Genomic DNA, 25,459 nt, shown 5'->3' with positions numbered 1-25,459 from the left:
CCTCACCCGGCCTACTGCTTGGACCCTTCCCATGTCGCACTCTCCTTCCAGCCTCATCTCTCTTCCTTGAACACACTAAGCTTCTGTCTTGGGGTCTCTTTACAACTTCTTCTACCTGAAATGCTCTCATTCCTGATCTTGGAGAATCAGGGCTGGCTTTTATTCCCTCTTCATTTAAACTTCTGCTTAAATTTGCTTTGTCAGGGAAGACCTTCCTGAATACCTAATCTAAGGTAGTGATCATGTCAATTATATCACATCAATTCTCTGCATAAAGCTATCAGACAGTTTAAATTTTGCTTTATTCCTACCCCTCCCACCACCAAGAATGTAAGGGTCACAAGAGCAATTTTTTCACTTTTATATTCCTAGCATGATCCCCTGCATACAGCTGGTATCCAATGTATTTGTGGAGCTCATTAGAAGAAATGATATAAGACGAATCCATTTTCTGAGAAAGCAGGTTCTACCTCAGCTGCCAGACATAATCGTTTAAAAAAATCTACCCTGAAAAAAATTATATTTTCAGAATACCAGTAAAAAGAGAAATTTTAACAATGGCTTACATTCTCAATGCATTATCTAAAAAGATTTTTTTAATGAAATTTTTCTACTAGAACCTTGTTTCTCTCTACTGGTATTCAAAAGATATATTGTGCTTGCTTCAGCAGCACATATACAAAAGATATAGATCACTACACAGTAACAATTACTTAACTGTTTGAAACAGAATCTAAATTTAAACCCAAGGTCATGAAAGTAGAGAAGTGTATCAGTGATCTTAATGGAATTTTGCCTCCTCAGTCTAAGAATTCATTCTATTTGTGGAAATTCAGTAGTTCAAGTAGGTCTTTGTTAAATGACTAATCCAAAATCTCTCATGAATGACACACTCCTCTCTACTGGAAATCCTGGTCCACCCCTGACTAAACACTGCTCACTTAAGTTACTCACACTAGTTCCTGAGGGAGTAATTGTACAATGTTTCCATCTAGGAAGACACAAAATAAAATGGTAAATATTCTAAGCCCTATAGTTAGTTTAGTCATACCATATTATAAAACTCCCTTCCAAAATATTGTGAAGTTATTTCTGGTCATAGTGAAATAAAAAATGCATAATGCCAGAAGAGTCTGCTATTTCATCAATGAAAAAGGTTAAATCACTTCCCTTAATCACTAGCATAAGTAAAAAGAAAATGGTATACTGATTATCAGAATATCTTTTAATTAAGAACCAATGGCAGATTGAGAAATTTAGAAAGAACTCTGACAGGTTATCTAGTCTAGTTTCCTTTAGAATAGAATGACCCAAAACCATCCTATTCAGATGATAGCCTTTACAATTAGGTCAGACTATTGGTAAAGCTCAATATAGCATTCTAACTTTTGTTATTGTCCGTGACTCTTTTATTTTCTCTCTCTTTACTCAAATGGGTTTGGCTAGTGCTTGGCCAAAATTCCACTGCAGAATGAGTTTAGTTTTTTTTCCTGGCCATTCTATCAACAAACCATTGAGTGGTCTCTCCAGAATCTTGTTCTCAACCAACCATCCCTCTTACACAACTCAGTTTTGGTATCATCAAATTGCAGTCCAGACACATTGCATATAGCTTGCTCCTGGGAGAATGAGGGTCCTCCTCACTTAACATTGAGATATACAGAGGTAGTATTTCAAAAGTTGGTTCCTAGACTTGTCAGCTGGTTCTTACAACAGTTTTTTCTATTTTAAAAAAAGTATAAATGGTGAGAGAGTTCCCAGGCTGGTCTTAAGGCTATTTACAAAAGATTCTAAAATACACTATAGTTCTATCTGACATTAGTAGAATTCATGTCTATTAATATACTAGCCAGTAATCACTTAAAAATAAGATTAAGCAACAACTTTTACATTTTCTCTGGAGTGCTAGGGACTTCAAGGTACTTTCAAGACCTTTAGAGGCTGAAAGCCTGAAATCTAGTATTTTAGGTCTGTATCTTACTAGAAGATGTAATTCCCCCTGCCCCCCCAGTTTAGATTTATCAAAAGTATTGCTGTTATTATTATCTATGAACAGGGGTCTTTTTGGTTCATATGAAGAGAAAAAAGGAGAGAAGGGGAATACAAGTGGGGAATCAGACTGAAAAAAGACACAGTTAAGAAATGCTTGAGCTAACAGCCCAGAAGGGAAAAGGGGAAGGAAGAAAAGGAGTGGAGAATAGCTATATGTAAAGGTGTAAAGACAGTAGCCATGATGGAGTAAACTAAACTGTAAGCAGAGAGACAAAGGAAACAGTATGTACACTTACATGCACACATAATTAAAACTGAAAGGAAAAAATAAAGAAGGGTAGTGGAAAACATGGGGTCCAGCATGGGGCCTTAGCAAGTTACCAGGTGAGAATTCTGGTCAGGGATAGCCTGGTGGCTTTCTAGAACAAAAGATAGGAAAAGCTGAAACTCAGACAAAGATGCAAACAGCACATTCAAAAGATACACACTTGCCATATGTTTTTAAATATTTACTTTTATAAAAAAAAAAGGGAACTTATCGTAGAATATTTGGAAGCTACAGAAAAAATATGTTTAATTCCCTTAACAGCCATGGATAATTATGTCCAAAATTTGGTATTCATACTTGGAATCTGCATGGAAAAAACACTATTATAGATATTATTTATTATAGTATTTAAATATACTGTATAATGTTAGACATTTTCCTGTGTGTTCCTTTAAAGATGGTGTTAAAACATGAGTAACAGCTGTGAAACATTCTGTCCATTAAAATGTACCATAATTTAACTACTTTATTATCAACTGGGTCATTTAGGTTGCTTCCAAGTTTTAAGTTTTAAAAATAACACTGCAATTTAACCTTAGTGCACATCTCTGAATACTCCCTTAATTTAAGTAAAGTCACTCATAGGTTAGCCATATCATAATACCTTTGCTAACAATATTTAACCTGTCAATTTGATAAGTCATACAGTCCCTCAGTTTTTATTTTGCATTCTTTGGATCAGACATAAAACCATTTCGTATCCTATGCTTATTGGCTATTTTTAATTTTTATAAAAAATTGCTCTACATAACCCTATTTATGTATGAAATTGCTCATCTTTATTTCCCCTGAACAGTAACTGCAGGTCTGTTTCCTTTGATGGGTAAAAGCTTTTTCTTAGGAGATGAACACACGTGTAAGTGGCTGAAAATTGCGATTCTGAGGCATGGAATAGGTAGTCTCTGTAGCCACTTCTTTGCACAGAACAACACTTCATGGGCTGGGCATCACTCGAGGTTCTGAAAGAGTATTTCTAAAGTCCCATGCTCACCGTCACATCTTTGAATCTTTGTAAAGATTACTCTCAATACACGAAACACAATCTTTCTTGTAAAAGCCTGTCTCCTCTATATACTCTCTCTTCCTCAATTGAGGTGCTGACTCACACTACTACCCACCCCTCCACCAAAGGCCATGAAATGCTGTCACTTTTAAAGCAAATGCAGTATTTTATATATGATTTTTTCTCCTAACTAGTGAAGGCACTGCACAGCCTTCCTAATTATATATCCTGAGTATTTAATACACAGATCAATATCAAACATGCAGAGTTCATTTAATTCCAGTATCTCAATTTCTAGAAGAGGAAACAACAGTTCAGATACGTATCATTCTAATAGCCAAGGAGAACTGAGGCCAGAACCACTCTTTCCTGATACCCAGTCCACTGACCAATCACACTCTCCTACCTACAAAGCTGGTGACACACCCAGCAGCAGTGCGAGCATTCCAGAAATGTTTCTGAATGAAAAATATAAAACTCTGAACTTCCAAATAAATTAGAACTTAAAGATTCAAATATTACACTCCAATTGGTGTTACTTGGTTTTTCAATTCATCTTATTCTCTATAATTAAATGAACTTTAACCATTTCAGAAATTTATATCCAGCTTTAAAAGCATCAAGATTTGCCATCACTCGTGATATACAAAGAGAATGTAAAAATCTCAAAAGATGAGCTTAAGATGTTTGGAACAATGACAGCATTTTAAGAGTAAGTTCATAACTTTCCTGGGAGCCTGTTTATATTCCTTCTCTCTTTTCAAAGAGGAGCTGAGGTAGCTTTATTACTATTTTGGGGGAGAAAAAAATACTTATTTAAAGATGTAAATTGTTTTTAAAAAAGCATTTTAAGTTAAACTTCAAGCAGTCATGAAACTACTGAAAACTCTCTGAAACTATTTGGAGTATATCCTAAAGATGACCATGTCAAATTGTATTGAATATATACTTCAATATACACAGAAAAATGTTTTAAAGTACATTTTCATACACTTTATGTAAATAATGATATCCACTGAGGGATAGGCTTATGAAACATTTTAATTTTTCTTTATTTTCACTCACCTGGACTTCCTTAACATTCCTACTATGGATATGGAGCATTTATACATTTAAAAAATATATTAATATTAAACAGAAAAGTATACATATGTTTTAAAATTCCAAGACGTAAGTATTAAGATGCTTAATCTAAATCCGCACATCTTAATACTTAAGAAAGAAGGGTATGCCTGCCTAGATACTATAGAGGCAGGGTTTAAAAAGAGGTTGGCTTTATCTTAACTCCTTGGCCTTCCATACAATTCTGCAACTATCTATACAATTCAAAAAGGAATCCTTGCCTATTCTAAGTGAGCCACTACCTCTCGAAATGTTTAAAGCACACTTCAACAGTAATTACATTGTTGATGACCTGAAAATGGGTCACCCCACACAACTGATAGAACTCTCTTATGCAATCTTCCTTTGGAGGAAACAAGGACAGCTTGTACAAATATTTCAACTAGATCTACTTCCCTAAGAGAAGATAGTACACACTTGCAGGTATTACCAAGTTCTAAAGTACAAAAAGGCAAAGGAGAAATTATGAAGAAGTTAAATGAGCGTAGTCATTTGTCCTAACCAAGTTCATATTACATAATTAATTGAAGAAAGTACATAGGTTTCAGTTACATCATTAGTTAATAAACAATGTCTGAAATTTAGGTATTTGTTTCATCATAACAGTCAAAGTAAAATTATATTACCTGGAAATATATGTTAAGACTAGATTTGAGAAATAACTACATTTCTACAGGATAGTAATTGCATGTCCACAGGTTCACTGTTAATTTCAACAGGCTCTATTTCCTTTCTGACCAAGAATCAAGGGTAACAAAACTAGAGCTAGCAAGCCAATTTTTAGTCTAAGTAAACAGGTATTTATGAAATATTATTGAATGAATTTACATGGTTTGGACATTCTCTTTGTAAAGGTTTAAAGATCGTACCACTCAACTACACACAAGTTTAAAATGCCTGTACATAAAGAAACACCCTAAAGTTAAAAGATAAACGGGACAGGGAACCACGACATGACACAAAAGCCTTCACAAACTGAGTGGAACCTACATTCCACCACACTGGAATGGAACTGAGAAAGGGCTGCTGTGCCAACTGTACTAAGGTATTAAGTCAGATACACTCAGGGATTGTATCAAAGACTCAGCACCTCACAGCACTCTTCCTGTATCACCATTTGATAACTCTAAAACTTGGAGATCCTTGTAGCAATGGGGAGATCTTCAATTCAGTTATCTATAAAGTATCTTCTCAATTACTGAGTTTAGAAAACTCACCTAAGGGAACTTAAGAGGAAATTCCTAGTTCATTCTTTTTTTTTTTTTTTTTCCAGTTTTTTTTTAATTGAGTTATAGTCAGTTTACAATGTTGTGTCTACTCTTAAAATGAGCACTAAGAGTTCCCAGCCTAAGAAGGAATTATAGATGCTCTGTAATATTTTTATAGCATAAAACTCTCAAACATATATAGATGTCAGACAGACAGGCTGGGGCATTTGATTGGAAATCAGTCTGTTCTAACTTTTCCACATTATTTATCCTAGACAGAAATGTGAAGGCCTAGAATCAAAACATAAAGCTAAGAATGTCTTTAATCCACCTTTTTAAAAAAATACAAACCTTTTTTTGGGGGGTTAGGGGGTAGTCTAAACTCCAAGAGTTCTGGCATTAGTTCTGAAGACAAGCCCACAGCAGTAGCAAGATGTCTGAACTCTTGACAATTCTGAACATGAGGTTCAGTGTGGCAGAGAACACTCATAAAATATTCATTTTATTTTCTTCTTCCTTCTTAAAATTGGTCAGTATTTTATAATATTTTAAAATCATCTACAGAATGAAATTTTTAAAAGTTGATTTAAGTTAGCTAAGTTACTACCATTCCACAAAGGTATCAACCTTCAACCAAATATACCTCTGTAGCATCTGCTAAAATACCTAAATTGTCGCTAAAAGCCTTAATGGGGGTGACAGGTTAATATCACCAATTAGGGCAGAAGGAAGATGAAGGTGAGGAAAAAGGACCCTTTAAACAATCTCACTGAGGTTCCTACTCTACCTTCTTTAACTGTTTAGAAGGCTAAAAAGACAGGAAGTGAAGAGGATGAAAAAGGGTACCCAGAGGTGGAGTGAATAAAAAAGCAAAGCATGATAGAGAGAGGATTTTTAAATGAAAGAATTAAAATAGACACTATATAATATTAATTCCAACTATCTGGCATTTAAAATGAGAGTTAAGATGTTTATTATTTTACTAATAGCCTGAATGGACAGTGGGTCTTAAAACTGTTTAATCTGACCCTGAAAGACAGAAAAATCTATAGAGTTGTAGTTATTACAATCACGCAAAGGGGAGATTTAAACATCTTCTATCACACTATGGAAGTCCCCCCGCCCAAAGTCACTAATTAAAGGAAAAAAAGGAAAAATTCAGTTAAGTAACTAAATATTTCTGCAATTAATTATCTCCCATAAAACATATGATTTTTTCTTCTTTTTCTCTCTGATTTCAAAATTCTTTAAGGAGAGAACTGGGCAGTTACATACCTATAGATGGTGATTTGAAAGGGTATTTATCAGGAAGATCCACTCTAACTTTCCAAACTCCACCTTCATACGGTGCTGAAATAAAAGTAAAAATGTTGAACATTAAAACTATGTCTTCAAATTAGAAAATGAATCTGAATGTTACGCTAAAACTCTAATCTCTTTTGAGAACCCTGCAAATTAATTCCTTCAAGAGTCAGGAATTCTTATAACTAGTAGGTACTCTATGTTCAATAACAAAACTTTTCTTTAAAAAATCTAGAGTTTGCAAAGATTCATTTTCTCCCCCAAATTTACATGATTCTTTATAAAAGTATTGCGTGATTCTTTAAAGGATTAAACACTATTAATTTATTTGGTAAGTAATAGCCTACTACCTCAATCTATTCCATACCCTGCCAAAATAACAACAAAAAACACTTCCCTAAAACCATCCATAACAAAACCTAGAATTTACAATTCACGTTTAATATTGTCACACAGAGATAAAAGAGAAAAACATGTAAGGTAATTATGATAAGAGCAAGATTCCCTCACTGGTTCTAGAGTTTAATTAAATTTATTTTTCAAAAACTACACATATCACCATCTGCTTTGATATTCTCATTGCCTATTAAGGAGCAGAGTAAAAGACTGTAATAGAAAAACACATACCAACACATATACTTACTTCCTTGTGGTCCATAAAATTTCACTACAAATTCATTGAGTCCTCCCAGGATCGTAACCTCATGCTTACTCTCAATGCTAAGATGGAGGTAAAGGAAATTACACAGGCTTTATATACTCAGAAGAACTAAAGCTGGCACCCCCAAGACATGCCATTTAAAGTGTTACCAACATTTTATATGAAACCAATAAAATATAAAACATGCATAATAATTCTGGTAATCTAGAAGGCAATATATACTCTCGTGCAAAGAATATGAATGAGCTTTAGATTGAGAGACTCGTATTCAAAACCCAGAACTGCCCTTTACTGGGTTTGAGCCTAGATGAAATAATGTAAACTTACTCCCTGGGCCTTTGTTCTCCTTTGCAAATCAGGAAAACACTAGTTTATAAATTTCTGTGAGGATTAAACAGGTTAATTATGTAAAACATGTGAAGACTGCATTCTGTATATACATAAATGAAAAATAGGCACTTAATTTTAGTTTTTTCCCCTCTGTACTCTCTCCCCGTCAACCTAACCCCAATGATCCTTTAACGTAAATCCAGCATTCCCTTTAGTCAAATTTAAGCACTCAGGAAAACACTGAAATGCTGTGCTCCTAAAATTATAGATTTGTTAAGGAAGTTCCCATAGTTTTCTTCCTGGCTTAGAAATACAAAATAACTAGTGATACAACCTTACTCTTAGTACTGCCAAATGCAAAAGATCAGAAAAAAAAATTTCTTTTAAATATTGTCTATAGTATTTATTTTTAACTACTCTTTTCCTCCCTCCCAAACCTCTATCCTCCTAGACTGATGTCTAGATTCTTACTTGCTCTGGGGCTGTAATCATAGAGCAGTAACACTTCTGTGCTCTCTTCCTCAAAAACATACCTGTCCTGAGACCCACCCCTTTAAACTACTAACATTCAATTATAGAAACCAAACCAAACCACATCTAGAAGAGAAAGCTGCTGGTTTACCATCTGTTTTATTTCTCTGTTTTGTAGTCTAACCCAATAATGACTCCACTGATAGAAATTTTAGTTGGTGGGGGCTTTAGGGGGCTTTCAAATCCCACTGTAACATTTAATAAAAACAACAACCAAATACAATAGACTGGTCTCATTTTTCTCACACAGTAGTGTAAATTAAATTATATGTACTATTATACAAAAGAGAAAAAAGCCAAAGAAAATTTTAAATGATCTCTTAAATAAAGTATTTTTTTTAAAAAGGCTCAAAATTAAGTATTTGGCTCTCCAATCCTCTGTCCTGTAGGCCACAGAACAGACAGAGGCCACGTGTATTTTTGGCAAAGTTCTTGCTCAAGAGCCATGAGCAGTATCCACCAGAGTGTTAAGATCATTTAGTCTATTTGAGCTCATTCTTTTCTAAATGAAAACTAACTACTTTAATAACATGTTCATTGAAAGGATTCAAATAGCATCCACCTTGGAAAACTGGCTTTATTTCTTATGGCCAAGTGACGCATACATGTATGCTCTGGTGTACTAAATTTTTCTGACCAGTCACCCTCTGACGTCCCCCTGCAAAATATTCCAAAGCTAACACTAATGTAATAAATTAAAGGTACAAGTTTAAATTATTTTAAAACAAAAACAACCAAAAAACTTCCTTTGTATTAGTGAAAGAAAAAGAAGCTAAATCTAGTTACAATCAGCAAAATTAAATACAATTAAGTTCTCAAAGAAAACAAGTAGATAAGAAGGCTTTCTCGTGAATGACACCAAAGCCAGAAACCACAGAGGGACACATTAGCAGATGTAAGCACACAGAGAGACATTTAAAACTTCTATATTGTAAAAAAAAAAAAAAAAAATTAGGAAAAAAAGAAGTTAGAAAAAAGGACAAACTAGGAAGAAAAGGTCAGAACACCGAAATTAAGAAAACTGAAATGAGCAAAATTAAGCTATAAATTCATTAAAGTAGTTTAAAACTGAGATATTTTCCACTATTAATTGATAAAGATGAAAGAGCTAGATAAAACTCAGTATTCAGTGGAGTGTAAATTAGTATTCCTTAGGACAAATTAAGCACTGTATTCGAAAACTCAAAATGAACTTGCTCTTTTACTCAAATTTCAGTTCTTGAAGTTATTTAAAAAAACAGACAAACAAAAAACAGACACTGCTGTGGTGGGACTGTGATTTGGTTTCAACCACTTTGGAAACTACTGATGTGGTAAAGCTGCACACATGTATGTTCTGTGCCCATTAGCACTACTCCTGGGAGATACGGATGGCTATGTTCACCAAAACACATGTTTAAGAACAGCACAAACAAGAGTATCACAAATAGAGCTATTTGTAATATTCAAAAATTAATTTACAACCCAAAGGTTCATCAACAATAAAAAGGATAAATCATAGTAAGGTCACCCAACAGAATATTACACAGCAATAAAAAATGAATTGCTACATGTACACAGATAGGTCTCACAGGTATTTTAGTCAGTGAAAGAAACCAGATACCAAAGAGCACACACAACATGATCCCATTTACACACATTTCAAACAGGCTAAGTGAATAAATCTATGGTGATAGAAATTAGGATAGTAATTACCACCTGTGAATTGGAACAGAGTTTGAGGGGGGTTTCTAGGGTGCTATTTACTGTTCCATTTATCATTGAGCTACAAAAATGATTTGTGTATTTTTTTGTATATATGTTACTATTTTTAAAAAGTTTACTAAAAATAAGACTGTGTACCTGGTACGTAGAAATATGTTTATGCTTTTTAATATAAAAATTAAATAAACATTTTAAATAAAAATGGATATAATCTAAGTATTTATCAATAGGAAACTGGTTAAATGAATTATAAGCCATTATACAATAGGCTGCTACTAGCATTTATTAATGTTTTCTAAGGTCTTCTCCCCACTCAGCTGCTCCTCTGACTTATGTTTCTACTCAACTTGGGGTACCCAGAAGTAGTGAAATGAATATACTGTATTACTACAGATAAAGATATCCCAGACATTAAACAAAACTAAATAAATTTGCAAGGAAAATAAATAATTGAGAAAGGGAGAGGATTAGATGAGTTTAACACAGGAAGTCATAAACTAATTTTGCAATACAAAAATCTGTAGAAGATTCCCCATCAAACAGACCTAATTTGCTATGAATGACACTCATCTACAGCAATTACTCTTAATTAATCACTTAAAATTGTAAGTTATGCACATGAATGTCCCTTCCAGAAAACTGAAGATATCTTTTCTAACCTTTAATGTGGGTGCAATAAATCTAGGTTGCTTCCATTTTGTGATGTTTGGGATTTAGTCCATGCTATTTTACCTACTTTCCAAAGAAGAGTCTCCTTTCGAAACAGTCATGTTAAAATGAGATTAGAAATTAATGTTCCAAACCTCCTCTTTCCCATGACGCCTGGTACAACCTACATGCAGATACACTGGGTCTGTCATTAATTACACATTATACTGTAAATTAAAGAGTTCTTATAGGCCATTTCATATGAAAAGCTAGAAGTAAACTGAATGAAACCTTTAAAACTTCTACCAAGTTGGTAAAATGAAGAAGCTGTGCTATATTTATGCCCTGGAATGGTCCAGACACTAAATCAGATGGAAAAAAGGAATTTAAGTTTAGTTGAAAGAAAAACACTGCATTAAAAATAAGCCATTCCATCACCACGAATGAATGACTTGCCCACAAAAAATATAAAATTACTTGACTGCTGTTACCATGTGTATTTATGGTAGAGGCTATGAGTTTCTTTCTCCTCTCTGTTGCAAAGTCAAGGGCAAGGAAGGCAAATGAGAAGGCAGGATACAGTGACAAAAATAATGATCTATTTCTGAGATGTGCTGGTCAGGCTAGTAGACTGGTGGGAACTCACAAGAAAGTTCCTTCATTACTTTCTTTCAAAGCTTGGAAATATAAAATATCCTTCAGATATCATTCAGATAAAAATATGCTAAATAAACCCATAAAAATCACATTTTACTCACCTCTAAGTTATTCGTAAAATACTTGTTTTTACTTACTTAGCATTTCACTATTAAGGAATATCAGCATTTTGAGTAGAATAATGATTAACATTCCCAGGAACCCAAGTTCATGTCACTTTTAAAATGCCAGCCACCCACCACCTTATTTTCCCTGAATGGCTTTATGATTACACAACCTAATATTTAAAGGTTAATGCCAAACTGTCAGGAGATAACTGACATTCTTGGCAAAATGTGTCTATCGGGATTTTAGAAATGATTTTTATATAGTTCTGGAATTTTCCAGAAAGGAAGCCAAGGGCTAAGCCTGTTAACAGGTCAAGGACCTAGGATTCAGACAGTTTACTGATAACGCATTTATAAAAGAGAGTGGCTTCTCTGAGCTGTGTCCATGGCAGTAAGGGACTAGGGTAAAGAATGGGCATCTGTGCAGAAGGTAGAAGCAATTTGTGTGGCTTTCTCTCTACATGTTCAGACCAGTCTGCTTCCAACTCTCGTTGAGATTAGTCACATTACTAAAGCTGAAGAAACTGGGCAGCATTCACTACCTAGTTTTCTTGATAAAAAAATACGGTAAGTCTATTACCATATGACCCAGTAATCCCACTCCTGGGCATATATCCAGAAAGAACGCTACTTCAAAAAGACACCTGCACCCCAATGTTCATAGCAGCACTATTTACAATAGCCAAGACATGGAAACAGCCTAAGTGTCCATCAACAGATGACTGGATGAAGAAGATGTGGTATATTTATACAATGGAATACTATTCAGCCATAAAAATCGACAACATAATGCTGTTTGCAGCAACATGGATGTTCCCGGAGAATGTCATTCTAAGTAAAGTAAGCGAGAAAGAGAAAGAAAAATACCATATGAGATCGCTCACATGTGGAATCTAAAAAAATAAAAATAAATAAATACAAAACAGAAACAGACTCACAGACATAGAATACAAACTTGTGGTTGCCAAGGTGGGGGAGGTGGGAAGGGACAGACTGAGAGTTCAAAATTTGTAGATATTGATAGGCATACGTAGAATAGATAAACAAGATTATACTGTATAGCACAGGGAAATATATACAAGATCTTGTGGTAGCTCACAGTGAAAAAAAATGTGACAATGAAAATAGGTATGTTCATGTATAACTGAAAAATTGTGCTCTACACTGGAATTTGACACAACGCTGTAAAATGAATATAACTCAATAAAAAATGTTTAAAAAATGCAGTAAGTCTATTAATCCATTAATGTGCAAAAATTATAAAAATAATACTTTGGGGTTATGTTTGTAAAGAATCCTCTTTTAGAGATATAAATCAAAATATTCACTAATTAAAATACATGTCTAGGATTTGCTTTAAAATAACCCCGTGTGGATAGTTAGGAGACAGGGGTACAGAAGAAGGGATACTGGCCTTGAGTCAATAATTACTGAATCTGAGTGATGGGTATATGGGGGGTTCAGTATATTGTTCTTTCTAGTTTGAAATTTTCCATAGTAAAAGTTCTGAAAAATTAATGTAGTCAGCTATCAGAATTTTAGCATTTAACAATCATAACAATTTAGAAGAATTTAGCTATTATAGCTCTCTTTAGAGCTTATGAAATGATCCAACATCTTCCTGAGGTCCAATACTTAGTTTGAGGAAGAAAACAAATAGCAAGTTTGTTAAGAAAATAAAGAGAGATTAAAGAGAATACTCTGCCAAGACAGCAAATCAAATTCTAGAAGAATCAAATTTGAATGGATTCAAAATGATGGCTAGGAAAAATCCAACCACAGTGAAGGAAGATGAGCATGGCTTTTGCATATCCATAATAAATAGCCTCCAGGCAAACAATAATTACAGATGTGCCTTTGTTTAAATTATAAGAAACAAAATGGCTATGTACAATAGCAAAGGCTCCTGGTTAAGATGAAAGTTAAATTCTTTTTAAATAGTTTTTTTTTTTTAATGTGTGCTCTTCATATTAGGAGGAGGGGAGACTTTTATTCAAAGGAGAAACAATAAAAATAGCAGAAATAAAAGCTACTGAGAAAATAAGCATAGGAAAAAAGATGAAAGGCAGTAAGAGGGAAATACACATATATAAAAGATGAGCGCACATTTTTATTCATTTATCTCAATCTGGGAGGCAACAATGTCAAGAGCAATCAACAAAAAAAATACATACTTATGTCTACCTCCTAAGCTCAGCAATTTTATTGCCTGTATCCCCCCCAAAAGTATTTATACTTCTCACGTGACTTAATAGGAATCTATTAAGCTGAGCCATGGAGAATACAGTGTTAGCATCTATTAAATCCATGCAAGACCACAGGCTTCATTTCTATTTAAAGTTGGTTTACTAAATATTGTACAAACTTCCCACACAAGCACCATAAGGCAAACAAAAACTACTCTGAAACAGAGCCTACCTTCAAGAAGCTTTAAATTTAGCAAAAGAACAAGAGATCTGTACATTAAGGAGTAAATACAAAAAAAAAAAAGAATTTGCATAAAGTGCTTCTAGAGTTTATAGAGTAGGAAAAGGCTGCAGGTAGAGAATGATGGTTTGCTATGGGAAGGTTAAGGATTTACACAGGCCAAAGAATAGCATGTGATTAGAGGTGGGGAGAAGGCATTTAAAGCAAAGACAGAAAAGCATAAGATAGGTCCAGAGACTGGGGAGCAATGTGCATTTTTATTTTGAGGAGTGGACCATGGGGAGTATTAGAAAGTAGACCAAGACCAGATTACAAAGGGCCCCAAAGCATGGATTTTATTTGGTGAACTGAGAGACAGCTGCTATATTTCTATGCACAGTGCACATAGCTGGGCTTTACAAAGATAACCAAGCTGTGGTGTATATGATGGGCTGAAGGTGTGTTAAATAGAATTAAAGCAGAAAAGACACATTCAAGGCCTCAACTAAGGTAGTAGCCATGGGAATGAGGGGAGGGATTAAGCAGACACTTTCACAGGCTTTGCAACTAACTAGCCACTAGCACAGCCAGCAGAAAGCTCCAACGTTGCTAGAAAGTCTCATTTTCATGAGAAACCAAAAAAGGAGATTTCTATGTCAATCTCCTAATTTCTAAATGTAAACAAAACAGATATGCTCCAATGCCTCTCTCAGTGAAGCCTTCTGGGACCGCCCTACGTACAGCCAATACTGCTACATTCCTACCAACTAATATACTACATATTTTACCCCATTTAGTTTATCTGTCTCCTACTACTTTAATGCAAGCTCCGTAATGGCGGGGATTGTCTATTTTGTTTACTGCCACATTCCTAGAGCCTAGACGAACACTTGGCACACAGTAGGCACCCAATCAGTATGTATAAAATGAATATATGAATGAAGTTGCAAGACAGGCCTAACCTGAAGCTGCCAGTCTGAGATCTAAGTATAGACTCAGCCTTGTCAGAGAGGTGATGTGACACTATTAATGGCAAAGTGGAACACAGGACAGAAGGAATACTTTTTTTTTTAATGGAAGATGCTAAGTTCAGTTTCAAACACACTAAATCTGAAGTATAAATGGACAAACCAAGGGGCAGTATGCTATAAGCAGCTTGGAAAACTCATGATTTAAAAGGAGTCATCTTGTATATCATGTAACTCCGAGACTGTTTCCTAATCTCTAGGATAAAAAGCAGGGGGGAGTCAGGGGTGTGCTCTGGGGAGGGGCTACTACCTCACTCACAGAACTGTTGAAGATGAAATGACCTATCCACAAAAGGTTCCTGGCCCAGCATCAGACACAACAAGAATTCAATTTTTTTAATGTAAAATAAATATACAAAATTCTGACTAAATTTCCACGTGAGTAAAATTTACTTACGTAACACTCTTCTAACATTATCTAAAAAATTAAGTTTCCTTCTACATTCTTAAGCAGAATACTGAAAACAACAACAACAAGAAGCAAACAAAAAAACTGCTCTCCTGATGTTAAGTCATCGTCAGGAATAACAGTTGTTATTTGGTACTACAGAATGCAATGATGCCCTTAGGAACTACAAGGTATATACTTAATTTCTGAAACAGAAATTCCCCACACTGCTAGACTGAAGGGGTTGGTAGGTCCTTTTCCTAGTTTCTCTTCCTTCTTTAGACAGGTTCACAGCTGTTACTGGGCTACTATTCCTTAAAATGTATCTATGGTAGACTATAAAAATCAGGTAACCAAAGTTGATGAAATTTTATTTAAAAAATAAGGTTAAATAATTCTAAACAAGACATTCTCCAATAAGTAAAATACCTAATTTTTTAGCTGTTTGTGGGTTGCAACTAAGCCCAACAACTGTGAAGTGAAGGAGGTATCACTTATTTAAAAACAGTTTTTTCACAGTTCAACCCAATGTATCCACCTCCAGACAGGCAGAGCTGGGGCTGCCAGGCCTGGGGGCTTCTTGGCAAATGTCCCCAGCTCCTTTCCTCCCTTCAAGGAGAGGTGACTTTAAAAACAGCAGAAAAGGAAGAAGAAAGGAAGTGCAAAAAGAAAAAAGCTTTTTCAAAATAAGTATGTATTGTCCAAAAGCAAAACAAAAAAATTGACAACTTACTGTACCATACTGAATACTTAAATACTCATTATTCTAAGGGATAAAAAGTAGCATACATGTATTTAATTTTACACAGTGTCCAAAAATTTAAACAGCATGCATGTTCACCACCACCCAGCAGACTATAAATCACACTTGCCTTTGGAAAGGAGTTTTTTTTGTTGTTGTTCTTAAGTTCATGCTTTCATTTAAAGCTTCCATGTCAGAAATCAAAGTAAACACTGGCAAGATCTAAGAAAATGTTATTTTTTTAAATGGGAAAATCATAACTTAGCTCTTCCCTAGATCCATTATTCTGCTACCAGATTCCCGAATAATAAAGTAAAACACTCAAAAGAAAAATTAAGAGTCGTAAGTTATGGAAAATATTTTTTCAAATAGGTTTTAGAAAAAGGAAGTGTATCAGAAAAATATACAGAAAATCTAAGCCCCACTCCAACCCCAACAAAATGTTGTATACAACAGGTTTACAAAGTCAGACCCAGCTGCAGAAGTGAGAGAGAGAACCAAAGGGAAATACAGAAAAATAATGAAGTAATGTCATTTGCAGCAACGTGGACGGACCTAGAGATTATCATATTAAGTGAAGTAAATCAGAGAAAGAAATACCATATGATATCACTTATATGTGTAATCTATACAAATTTTTATTTACAAACCAGAAATAGACTCATGGACACAGAAAACAAACTATGGTTACCAAAGAGGAAAGAGGGGAGGAGGAATAAATTAGGAGTCTGGGTTAACAGAGACACACTACTACATATAAAATAGATAAACAACAAGGACCTACTGTACAGCACAGGGAACTATATTCAATTTCTTGTAATAAGATATAATGGAAAAGAATCTGAAAAAATATGTATATATATGAATGTATATGTATAACTGAATTGTTTTGCTATGTAACTGAAACACTGTAAATCAACTACATTTCAATAAAAAATAAATTTTAAAAAATGATGCCATCTTGAGATCAAGAAAATACAGTCAAAACAGAAATAAGATTTATACTTTTTAAGAAGTTCAAATTCCAGTTAAGCACCAAATATTTATTTAGGAGGCTACTGATAAAATAGAAACCGTTTTTTAATACACAAACTTTGCTGCTTTGCTATTTTATGGGAACAATGCCTTGTTCCTTTTTAACTGAAAATGTACAAATCCATATATATAAATTAACAATGTATTAGTTAATTATACAGTATATTACTTGTAAATAACACATGAAATATTAAGGAAAAGCTTAGTTTTCACAATTTGGTTTGTTATAGCTTGATTCCAAGGCAAAACCCATGGCATGTTAAAAATAAAGCACCTTCCAAAAGAAGTGCTGATTTCTTAAGTGTGATAATGGCATGATGGTTCTTTAAGAAAAAGTCCATATTTTTAAGAGGGGCTATTGATATGTGTAGGTGTTAAACAACAACGTCTGGGATTTGCCCTAAGATACTTCAGAAAGATGAAAGAAAAATAGACGTGTGAGAAAATACTGATAATTGCAAAACTTTGAGTAATGGGGAGTCATTAAACTAATCTTTAATTTTGTGTACACTTGAAAATTTTAATAAGATTATTTTTTTATTTTGTAATATCTATCATTTTTTTTTAATCAGAAGACTGTATATGTTTAACTACACTATACTTCTGTGGAAAAGGGACAGTCACTGCCAAAGAATTATCAGCTGATCAAACATCCAGTTTAAATCTGTAAACTTGCAATATAACTTTGAACTGCAGAGAAAAAATTAAAACTAGCAAGATTCTCAAGACACAAAACACACCAGAGACATCAAGTCCACAATGAAAATCGAAATAAATGACCCAGAAAAATTGTTTAAAAATTGTTTTGGGGAAAAATTTTAGAAGGTAGGACACATTACAAGATACCAGTACTCAATTACAGCTTCTGGTTTTCCTGTCCTCAGTGTGGCAGTAGATGAAACTATGTCCACATGCCAGGGAGGCAAACAGAAAGAACCCTGTCATTCCAAAGGCAGACTACCTAATCACAGTAGACTGGAGGAGAAAAACAAACAAATCACAACCTTATGGATGACAACAGCACCTGAAAACTTCGTAGTCACAGGCAACATATAATTTCCCCAGAGATGATACAGAAACATGAAAACAGTTGAGGGGCTGTCTGCAAAATCCCAATGGAAACATCTATTTAAAACACATTCTACCTCCCCTTTTTGGGCTGTATGCTTCTTCACTAAGCCATTCACAGTACAGGGCATCATGAAGCAGCTTCTCAGTTAAGTATCACTTACTTCTCAGTATCATTATGGAATACCTATGCAGTGTATTTGTATTCATGTTTCCAGTGTTGTTCTCTTCTTGGAAAATCCTTGAGAACTTTACTTCCTTTACTCATTTTAAACACAGTAGACCAGTTTTTACCCTAACACCTGGTATGTAGACTACAATGCCACTCAATGAAAACAGAATTAAGTTAATCAAGTGTTCAATAATCCTTACCCACAGACACTCCAATTAAGGCATATGTGAATCATTCACTGTAAACAGTGACACTTTAAAGGAAATACTTTCTTTGGCACTCTCCAAGTGATATACAGTACATTACAACTGCAGAGTGATGTGTAAAACTTAACACCAAGCAGTTGTACCCATTCAGCAGATGAAGATTATGGAAAAGTGGAAAACAATGGGTCACAGAAATGAGAAGGAGGAGATCTTGGATATATGGTCATCCTCTTTAAAAAAAAAAAAAATAGAACAGTCAATGCACCTTGAAGTCTTGGAGCTAACTATGGAAAGACCCAGGTCCACAACACAGGCCATAGCTCTTCTTCCTCTTTCCCTGTACTGGCTAATCATGAGTATGTGTCTCTAGAGACCAAGGATTCCCCACTGTTATGTTATGACTTCAATAACCTCCAAGAGAATTTCTTAAAGCAAGCTCTTTAAACCCAGAAGAAAGAGGGAGAGAGAACAACTAGTTTGTCCTTATAAACCACTGCTCTAGAGCTCTGGCCACAGTGCCTCCTCACTCCCTCACTTCTCCAAAACATGAATGACCAATGCCTCCTGTTCCCTTTAATACTCCACAGTCACTAGAAATAGCAGGTGTCAAATATTAATAACTTAATCTCTATTTTATAAAATGATAAGGGGGAAGTGAGTAGCACATACTCAGGGTTTTTAAAGTAATACATGTACAAAAAATAAGTAACAGGTTCAAGATCATTGTTAAGATTTTATACTGAAAAAAAGCAGAACTACAGATGAATACACTGGATAGAACACCAAATTAAGCTGCAGTCCACCACACAGAGAACTCTGTGTTCCAAGACAAAGGAATATGCCTTTATTCAATTGAGTCCAGTTTCTATTACTCATTTGGAGGACTTGAGAGGTAGCAGCAATTATCTGTTGGAAGTTTAATAAAGGCTTGGAAAAACAAGTGTTTTTAAAAAAGCATCAAATGCTACACACAAGAAATTAATGCAACACTGTAAACCGACTATACTTCAATTTAAAAAAAGGATTAAAAAGTAATCTAAAGTGATATGGAAAACAGCAGTGTCTTCTTAATTGAAATTCTGCTCAAAAGCTATATGAAAGCATAGTTAGTAGGCAAACATCCCATTAGATATGTTCAAGTAGCTATTATAAGCTGTCTTTATTATCTTTATGAATAATTACGATGAAAAAACTGGGATAAAAAATTTCAACAGAAACTGGAATACTGCTTTAAAAAAAAAAGTCCATAGTGAAAATAAGCAAAAGAAATGAAATTTTAAAACAGAAAAAGTTGCTTTTAAAGAAACACGCTATCATAAGAAAATGCCAATATGGCTGAATAAGCAGAAAACCCTGAAAAGTCACGAACGATAAATGCTGAGAGAGTGTGGAGAAAAGGGAACCCTCCTACACTGCTGGTGGGAATGTAGTTTGGTGCAGCCACTATGGAAAACAGTATGGAGATTCCTCAAAAAACTAAAAATAGACTTACCATATGATCCAGCAATCCCAATTCTGGGTATATATCTGGAGGGAACTCCAATGCGAAAAGATACATGCATCCCAATGTTCATAGCAGCACTATATTCAACAGCCAAGACATGGAAGCAACCTAAACGTCCACTGACAGATCACTGGATAAAGAAGTTGTGGTATATTTACAGAATGGAATACTACTCTGCCATAAAAAAGAATAAAATAATGCCATTTGCAGCAACATGGATGGATCTGGAGAATGTCATTCTAAGTGAAGAAGCCAGAAAGAGAAAAAAATTTCATATGATATCACTCGTATGTGGAATAAAAAAAAAAAGACACTAGGAACTCATCTACAAAACAGAAAGAGACTCGCATACTTAGTAAACAATCTTATGGTTACCAGGAAAAGGGGGTGGAAGGGGATAAATTCGGGAGTTTGAGATCTACAAATGTTAGCCACTATATATAAAAATAGATTAAAAAATTTTTTTCATTTCTTTTATATAGCACAGGGAACTATATTCAATATCTTGTAATAACCTTTAATAAAAAAATATGAAAATGAATATATGTATGTACATGCATGACTGGGACTGTGCTGTACACGAGAGATTGACACATTGTAGCTGACTGTACTTCAATAAAAAAAGAAAACCCTAGAAAGTCAAGAGATGTGAGGTGAAAGTAGACTTAAAACTAGGTGTGTAATGTGATACAACCACAAGGGTGGCTGGAGATATTTTAAGCACCATACAAGTAACAGGTGATAGAGCTGAGAAAGGAAGCTTTCTTGCCATGCTAGTAAGACTGCTAGCTGGAGACCCACAGAAATGACTAACATATAGTAAGAAATGGGTTGTCAGGGACAATTCAGAGATACGGAAGTGATAAGTGATATGGAAACAAGCCCAATAATTTAAAGTAAACAGAAGTTTGAGATTTAAATATGCACAAACAGTAAGGGAATAAAGGCTGTATTGTTATGAGCTATGAGTAGGAAACCGAAAAATCAAGTTTCTCACAAGGAGTCTTTCCTGAATAATTAAGCAGTGTTGGGGGGAAAAAACCCAGTTATTCAGCAAAACAAAGAGAAAACAAACCCAGACATACAAAACAGTGGGTGTATATATAGCAAGAAAATTTGGCATTGAAAAGGTGACAAAACTATTAGGTTTCCCTCTCCCACGTTTGTACCATGGGGACAAGTAGGACTGATAGGCTCAGGTGCCACTAAGTGAGACAAACAGCTTGCTGGTGCCACCACCACAGGGCAGAGTGCAGTTCTGAGAACGCCTTTCAATATAACTAAGTAAGCTCATCTGGTGAAATACTGAGTTTTAGTCTTTTTGTCTTTTAAAATGTGAGTACAGCTTAGCGCAACCTCCCCATTCCCCTAACCCTTTAATCCCACTGCCCAGATATTACTATTGTTTACATATTTTATATATTAATGTTTATATATACATATATTCATATCATTATGTACACTCAGACACACAGGTGTAAACTGTCCTATAAACACTTTTCATCATGTTATATGGAGTACATCGTTATTAGTACATATATATCTCAGCTTCCTTAAAAAAAAAAATGCCTGCACCCATTAGTGAACAGGTAGGTTGTTGTTAGTGTTTTGCTATTACAATGTTACAATGAACATTTCAGTACATGTCTCTTGCTGTACTTTTTCAAGTTTCTGTTTGCAATTTCAATAATTGGAACTTTTGAGTCAAAGGGATATATACCTAAGTTTGATAGTACCTAAATGTCCTTCAAAAGGGCTGCGTACGGTTACTTTCTAGCCACTGTCATATGAGCCAACTTGTTTTCCTCATACTCTCACCAACATTGATATTAAAGCTTTTCAAGTGAAACAAAGTTAATCTTTAAACACTACCCCAATTGCCATATGCACTTCAAATTGCTCAGTGCTCTTTCTCACCAATTCAACTCTACTGAACTTCCTTCTTGCCTCTCTAACACAACACCTGAATCTGAAGGTGGCCCTCCAAGATTAATGAACAAAAACGCACTAGGATAAGAAGCACCTTTCATTAACTATCCCAAAGACAAGGCTAGCCAATTAAATCTCACTTAACTCATGGGACAGGTTAACTCCAGAGTCTGGGCAGAAAAAGCTGAAAACCAGGAAAACTTTAGTCTGACATGTCACCACTCCAAAGACAGGAGCAGTATCTTACCTACCTTCTAAATACCCAAGGCACTTGTAACTCTAAATTTATGCCCCAAATAGGTTATGAAGTTAATTTCTTATTTCTTGGCTGGACCTGACATTTTAAATAGCTCCTTGGACCAAACTACTTTTGCTGTTACAGCATACAAAATAATGAATTCTCTCAAAAGAATTACAGATTTGAATCCTTTAACAAGGTATTCAACATTTAAAGAAATATGTTAATCTCCAATTTACCAAAAGCCATAGACTTTTTAAGACAAATGAGAGATCTTGTAGTAATTTAATGACCAAGTAAATATTATTCACTGCTGGGCCATATGATATCATATGATTAAGTTTTTTCTTTTCGGTACTTTTCCCCCAAGGAAATAATCACTGCCTCAAAAAACTATGCAAATAAGAAACAAAAGTATCTATCATTATTTGTCCCTCAACTGACAGAACTGTCTCAACATGTTCAAACACATCTAGATGAATACTTGTATTTGCATGTTGTCCCTTGCAAATTTACCTTCCTCACGCTTAGGCTTGATCAGGTAGTATGCATTCCCTGAGCATACGCTGGCTGGACGGCAAAGGAAGGTGACTCAACGATTATTCCAGCTGACAGAAGGAAGCCAGACAGGGAACAGTACCTGACTGCACTGTGCCTGAAATAATGAACTTTTCTGTTAAAAAAAGGAACCACTAATATCACTTTAAAAGAAACAGAAAGTATCTAACACCAACATTAGAAAGAAAAATCCAGGACTGAAGAGGCACATGTTGGAGACTGACAGGATGGCAGAGAAGTGCTATCAACCAACTCTCTGCCACTCAGTTTCACCAAGTCACCGAGTTTCAGAGCTCTGCCTCCCCAAAGGAAGAGGGCTCTTTTCCAAGAATAGAGATTTCACCGTAAGTCTGGAATTCTAGTGGTTAAAGAGTGGGCTCATTAGTATGAACCTCAAGATGCCATATGGGTCTTGGGCATCATTTAACCTCTCTGTGCCTTGGTTGTCCTCAATGTAAAAAAGGGAGTAATAGTAAATATGTTACAGGATTAAGGAAAGGCTCAGTATTTGCTATTATCATTAATACTCCAAAACAGTAACCTCAGATTTCACAAGGTACATCTGTTAGTCTAATCAACCTTAGTTACTAACCTACAAAGCTGAAATTACAGTTCTTCAATCTTGAAAAAAGTTAAGTACGCAATTACTTTTTACCATTAATATGCTTAAGGTCCTTAATATACTGATGTTAGCAATTGCTAATGAGGGTATTAACAACTTATAATTTGTTCCAAAGATAGCATTCAGCCCAGCTTCTATGCTGGTGCAGACCCTTCCCAATTAAAAACAATTGCTACTTCGCTTTTCATCACAAATATTCACAGCAGCCAGCCCTTTCAGCACTTAACAATGCACCGAGCACCATTCTAAGCCTTTTGCACTAACTCATAACCCTCACAACAGCCCAAGGAGACAAGTTATTATTACAAAGACAGGCTAAGTAACCCACTCAGGCTCTCAGAGCCAGTAAACTGGAGAGCTAGGGATGAAACCCAAGCAGTCTAGTTCAAGTCTGTATCTTCTGTCTATACAGACCAGAGCTTTTGGGGAGGGGTGTAGTGTGCTCAGGCTTGTCCTGATTTAGGAAGATTAGCTCCAGTGAGACTACACAGCAGTTAGGAAACAGTGGTGGGAGGAAGGCCAGTAGGGAACTGATGAGCAAGAACAGGTAAGAGCTGATGGGGAGCAGAGGGCTAGAGAGGAAGCCACATTTCAACGAGATTTCTAAGAACTGAATGAACTTCATGACTAATTATACATGAGGGGCAAGAATATCTGTTGTTTCCAACCTGGGAGATGACACTGTTCTAACAAAAATAAAAGGGAAGGCAGGAGAGGAGCAGACTGGGGGTGGGGTAAGAGCAATATGGGACATCTACATGTAAGGTGATGACACCCCAAATAACAGTCCAGTAGACAACATGAAGTTAATATTCCCCTTTTATCTAGCCCTACACTTCTTTAAAAAGGGGATATAGCACATAAAATGTTCTAAGTAAATGTTGAGCTAATAAATAAAATACAACTTCAGATTCTTATTAATCTAAGAAATTATTAAGTAACCAACTTGCAGGTCCCTCAACAAAACCTTTGTTCCACTGATGAGAGTTAGGAAGGTTCTATAGGATGGGAGGTGGCTTTGGAATAGAGCAAACCTGGGTTTCAGGCCCAGCTCCACCACTTCCTAGGGTAAGTAGCCTAGGGCCCTAACTACTCAAGGTGGTGAGCTTGTTAGAAATGCAGAATCTTCATTTTAAAATGGTCCCCCCATTAATTTGCATGCATATAAAAGTTTGAGAAGCACCAGCCTACAGCAAGTGACATTCTCTAAGGCTTGTTTTCCCCCCATGTACAAAAGTGGAGATAATCATATTTACCCCACAGGGTAGCAGAAGATTAATGGGCACCAAATACTCACCAGGCCTCTACCAAGAGATGTTAGTATATGTTACTTCATTTAATCCTCAATGACCTTATCATGCAGGTGTTTTTTTCCCACTACAATGATGAAGAAATGGCCAGTCTGTGACACCTTCCAAGGTAAGACTGCTGGCAAGTAATAGAGCTACTACTCAATGTTTAGCTACTCAGTATTCTGATTCCCATTAAGCCCAATAAAGTTTGAGTAGCCTAAGGCAGGGAAAGGTACAGAACGGGTTTGTGAGAAGAGAAGTCTTACCCCCACAGAAAATCCAAAAAAATAGTTTTAAAAATAAAAATATATAGTTTTTTAAATAGTCCTTTAAAGCTACATCAATCAACAAATTTTTTTTAATGTACTACAGCCTAAATGACTCAGCTGTGATTATCCTGAATCAGTTTTCACATGAGGATATCACATTACATTAATAGTATTTAACTCAACTGTTGTTGAGTTGAAATAGTAGATCAACCAGCAGAAAATAATGATGGTCAATAAGACTAAGTGAAAATTCTCGCTATGATCCAGAAGGCTTATCTGGCTGCATTACAGGCTCCTGAAGAATAGAGTTTCATACATAAAAAGGAACTTCCTACAAGTGTTTGGCCAACTTTATGCAGGCTATGCTTCACGTAAGACTGAAATTCTAGGGTCTCTTTCAATCATTATT

The 25,459-nt window shown here is 35.2% G+C and overlaps 1 protein-coding gene across 5 annotated transcripts in view; it reads right to left on the bottom strand.

The window, feature by feature from the left end:
• The window catches only part of UBE2H (ubiquitin conjugating enzyme E2 H), a 92,360-nt gene that overhangs the window by 31,882 nt on the left and 35,019 nt on the right, over positions 1-25,459 (bottom strand). For 4 of the 5 annotated variants that reach the window (XM_010975652.3, XM_031455359.2, XM_064487371.1 and 1 more), the window contains exons 2-3: positions 7,599-7,675; positions 6,929-7,003 (exon numbers count right to left, since the gene is read on the bottom strand). In XM_010975652.3, coding sequence (XP_010973954.1) covers positions 6,929-7,003; positions 7,599-7,675 — 152 coding nt within the window. Of the gene's footprint in view, positions 1-6,928; positions 7,004-7,598; positions 7,676-11,587; positions 11,623-25,459 lie in introns of all 5 variants that reach the window. The other variant, XM_064487370.1, reaches the window with a different exon arrangement.

The sequence above is a fragment of the Camelus dromedarius genome, chromosome 7 (assembly GCF_036321535.1).
Source record: "Camelus dromedarius isolate mCamDro1 chromosome 7, mCamDro1.pat, whole genome shotgun sequence".
Lineage (NCBI taxonomy): Eukaryota > Metazoa > Chordata > Mammalia > Artiodactyla > Camelidae > Camelus > Camelus dromedarius.
This window is presented reverse-complemented; position numbering and strand designations above follow the sequence as displayed.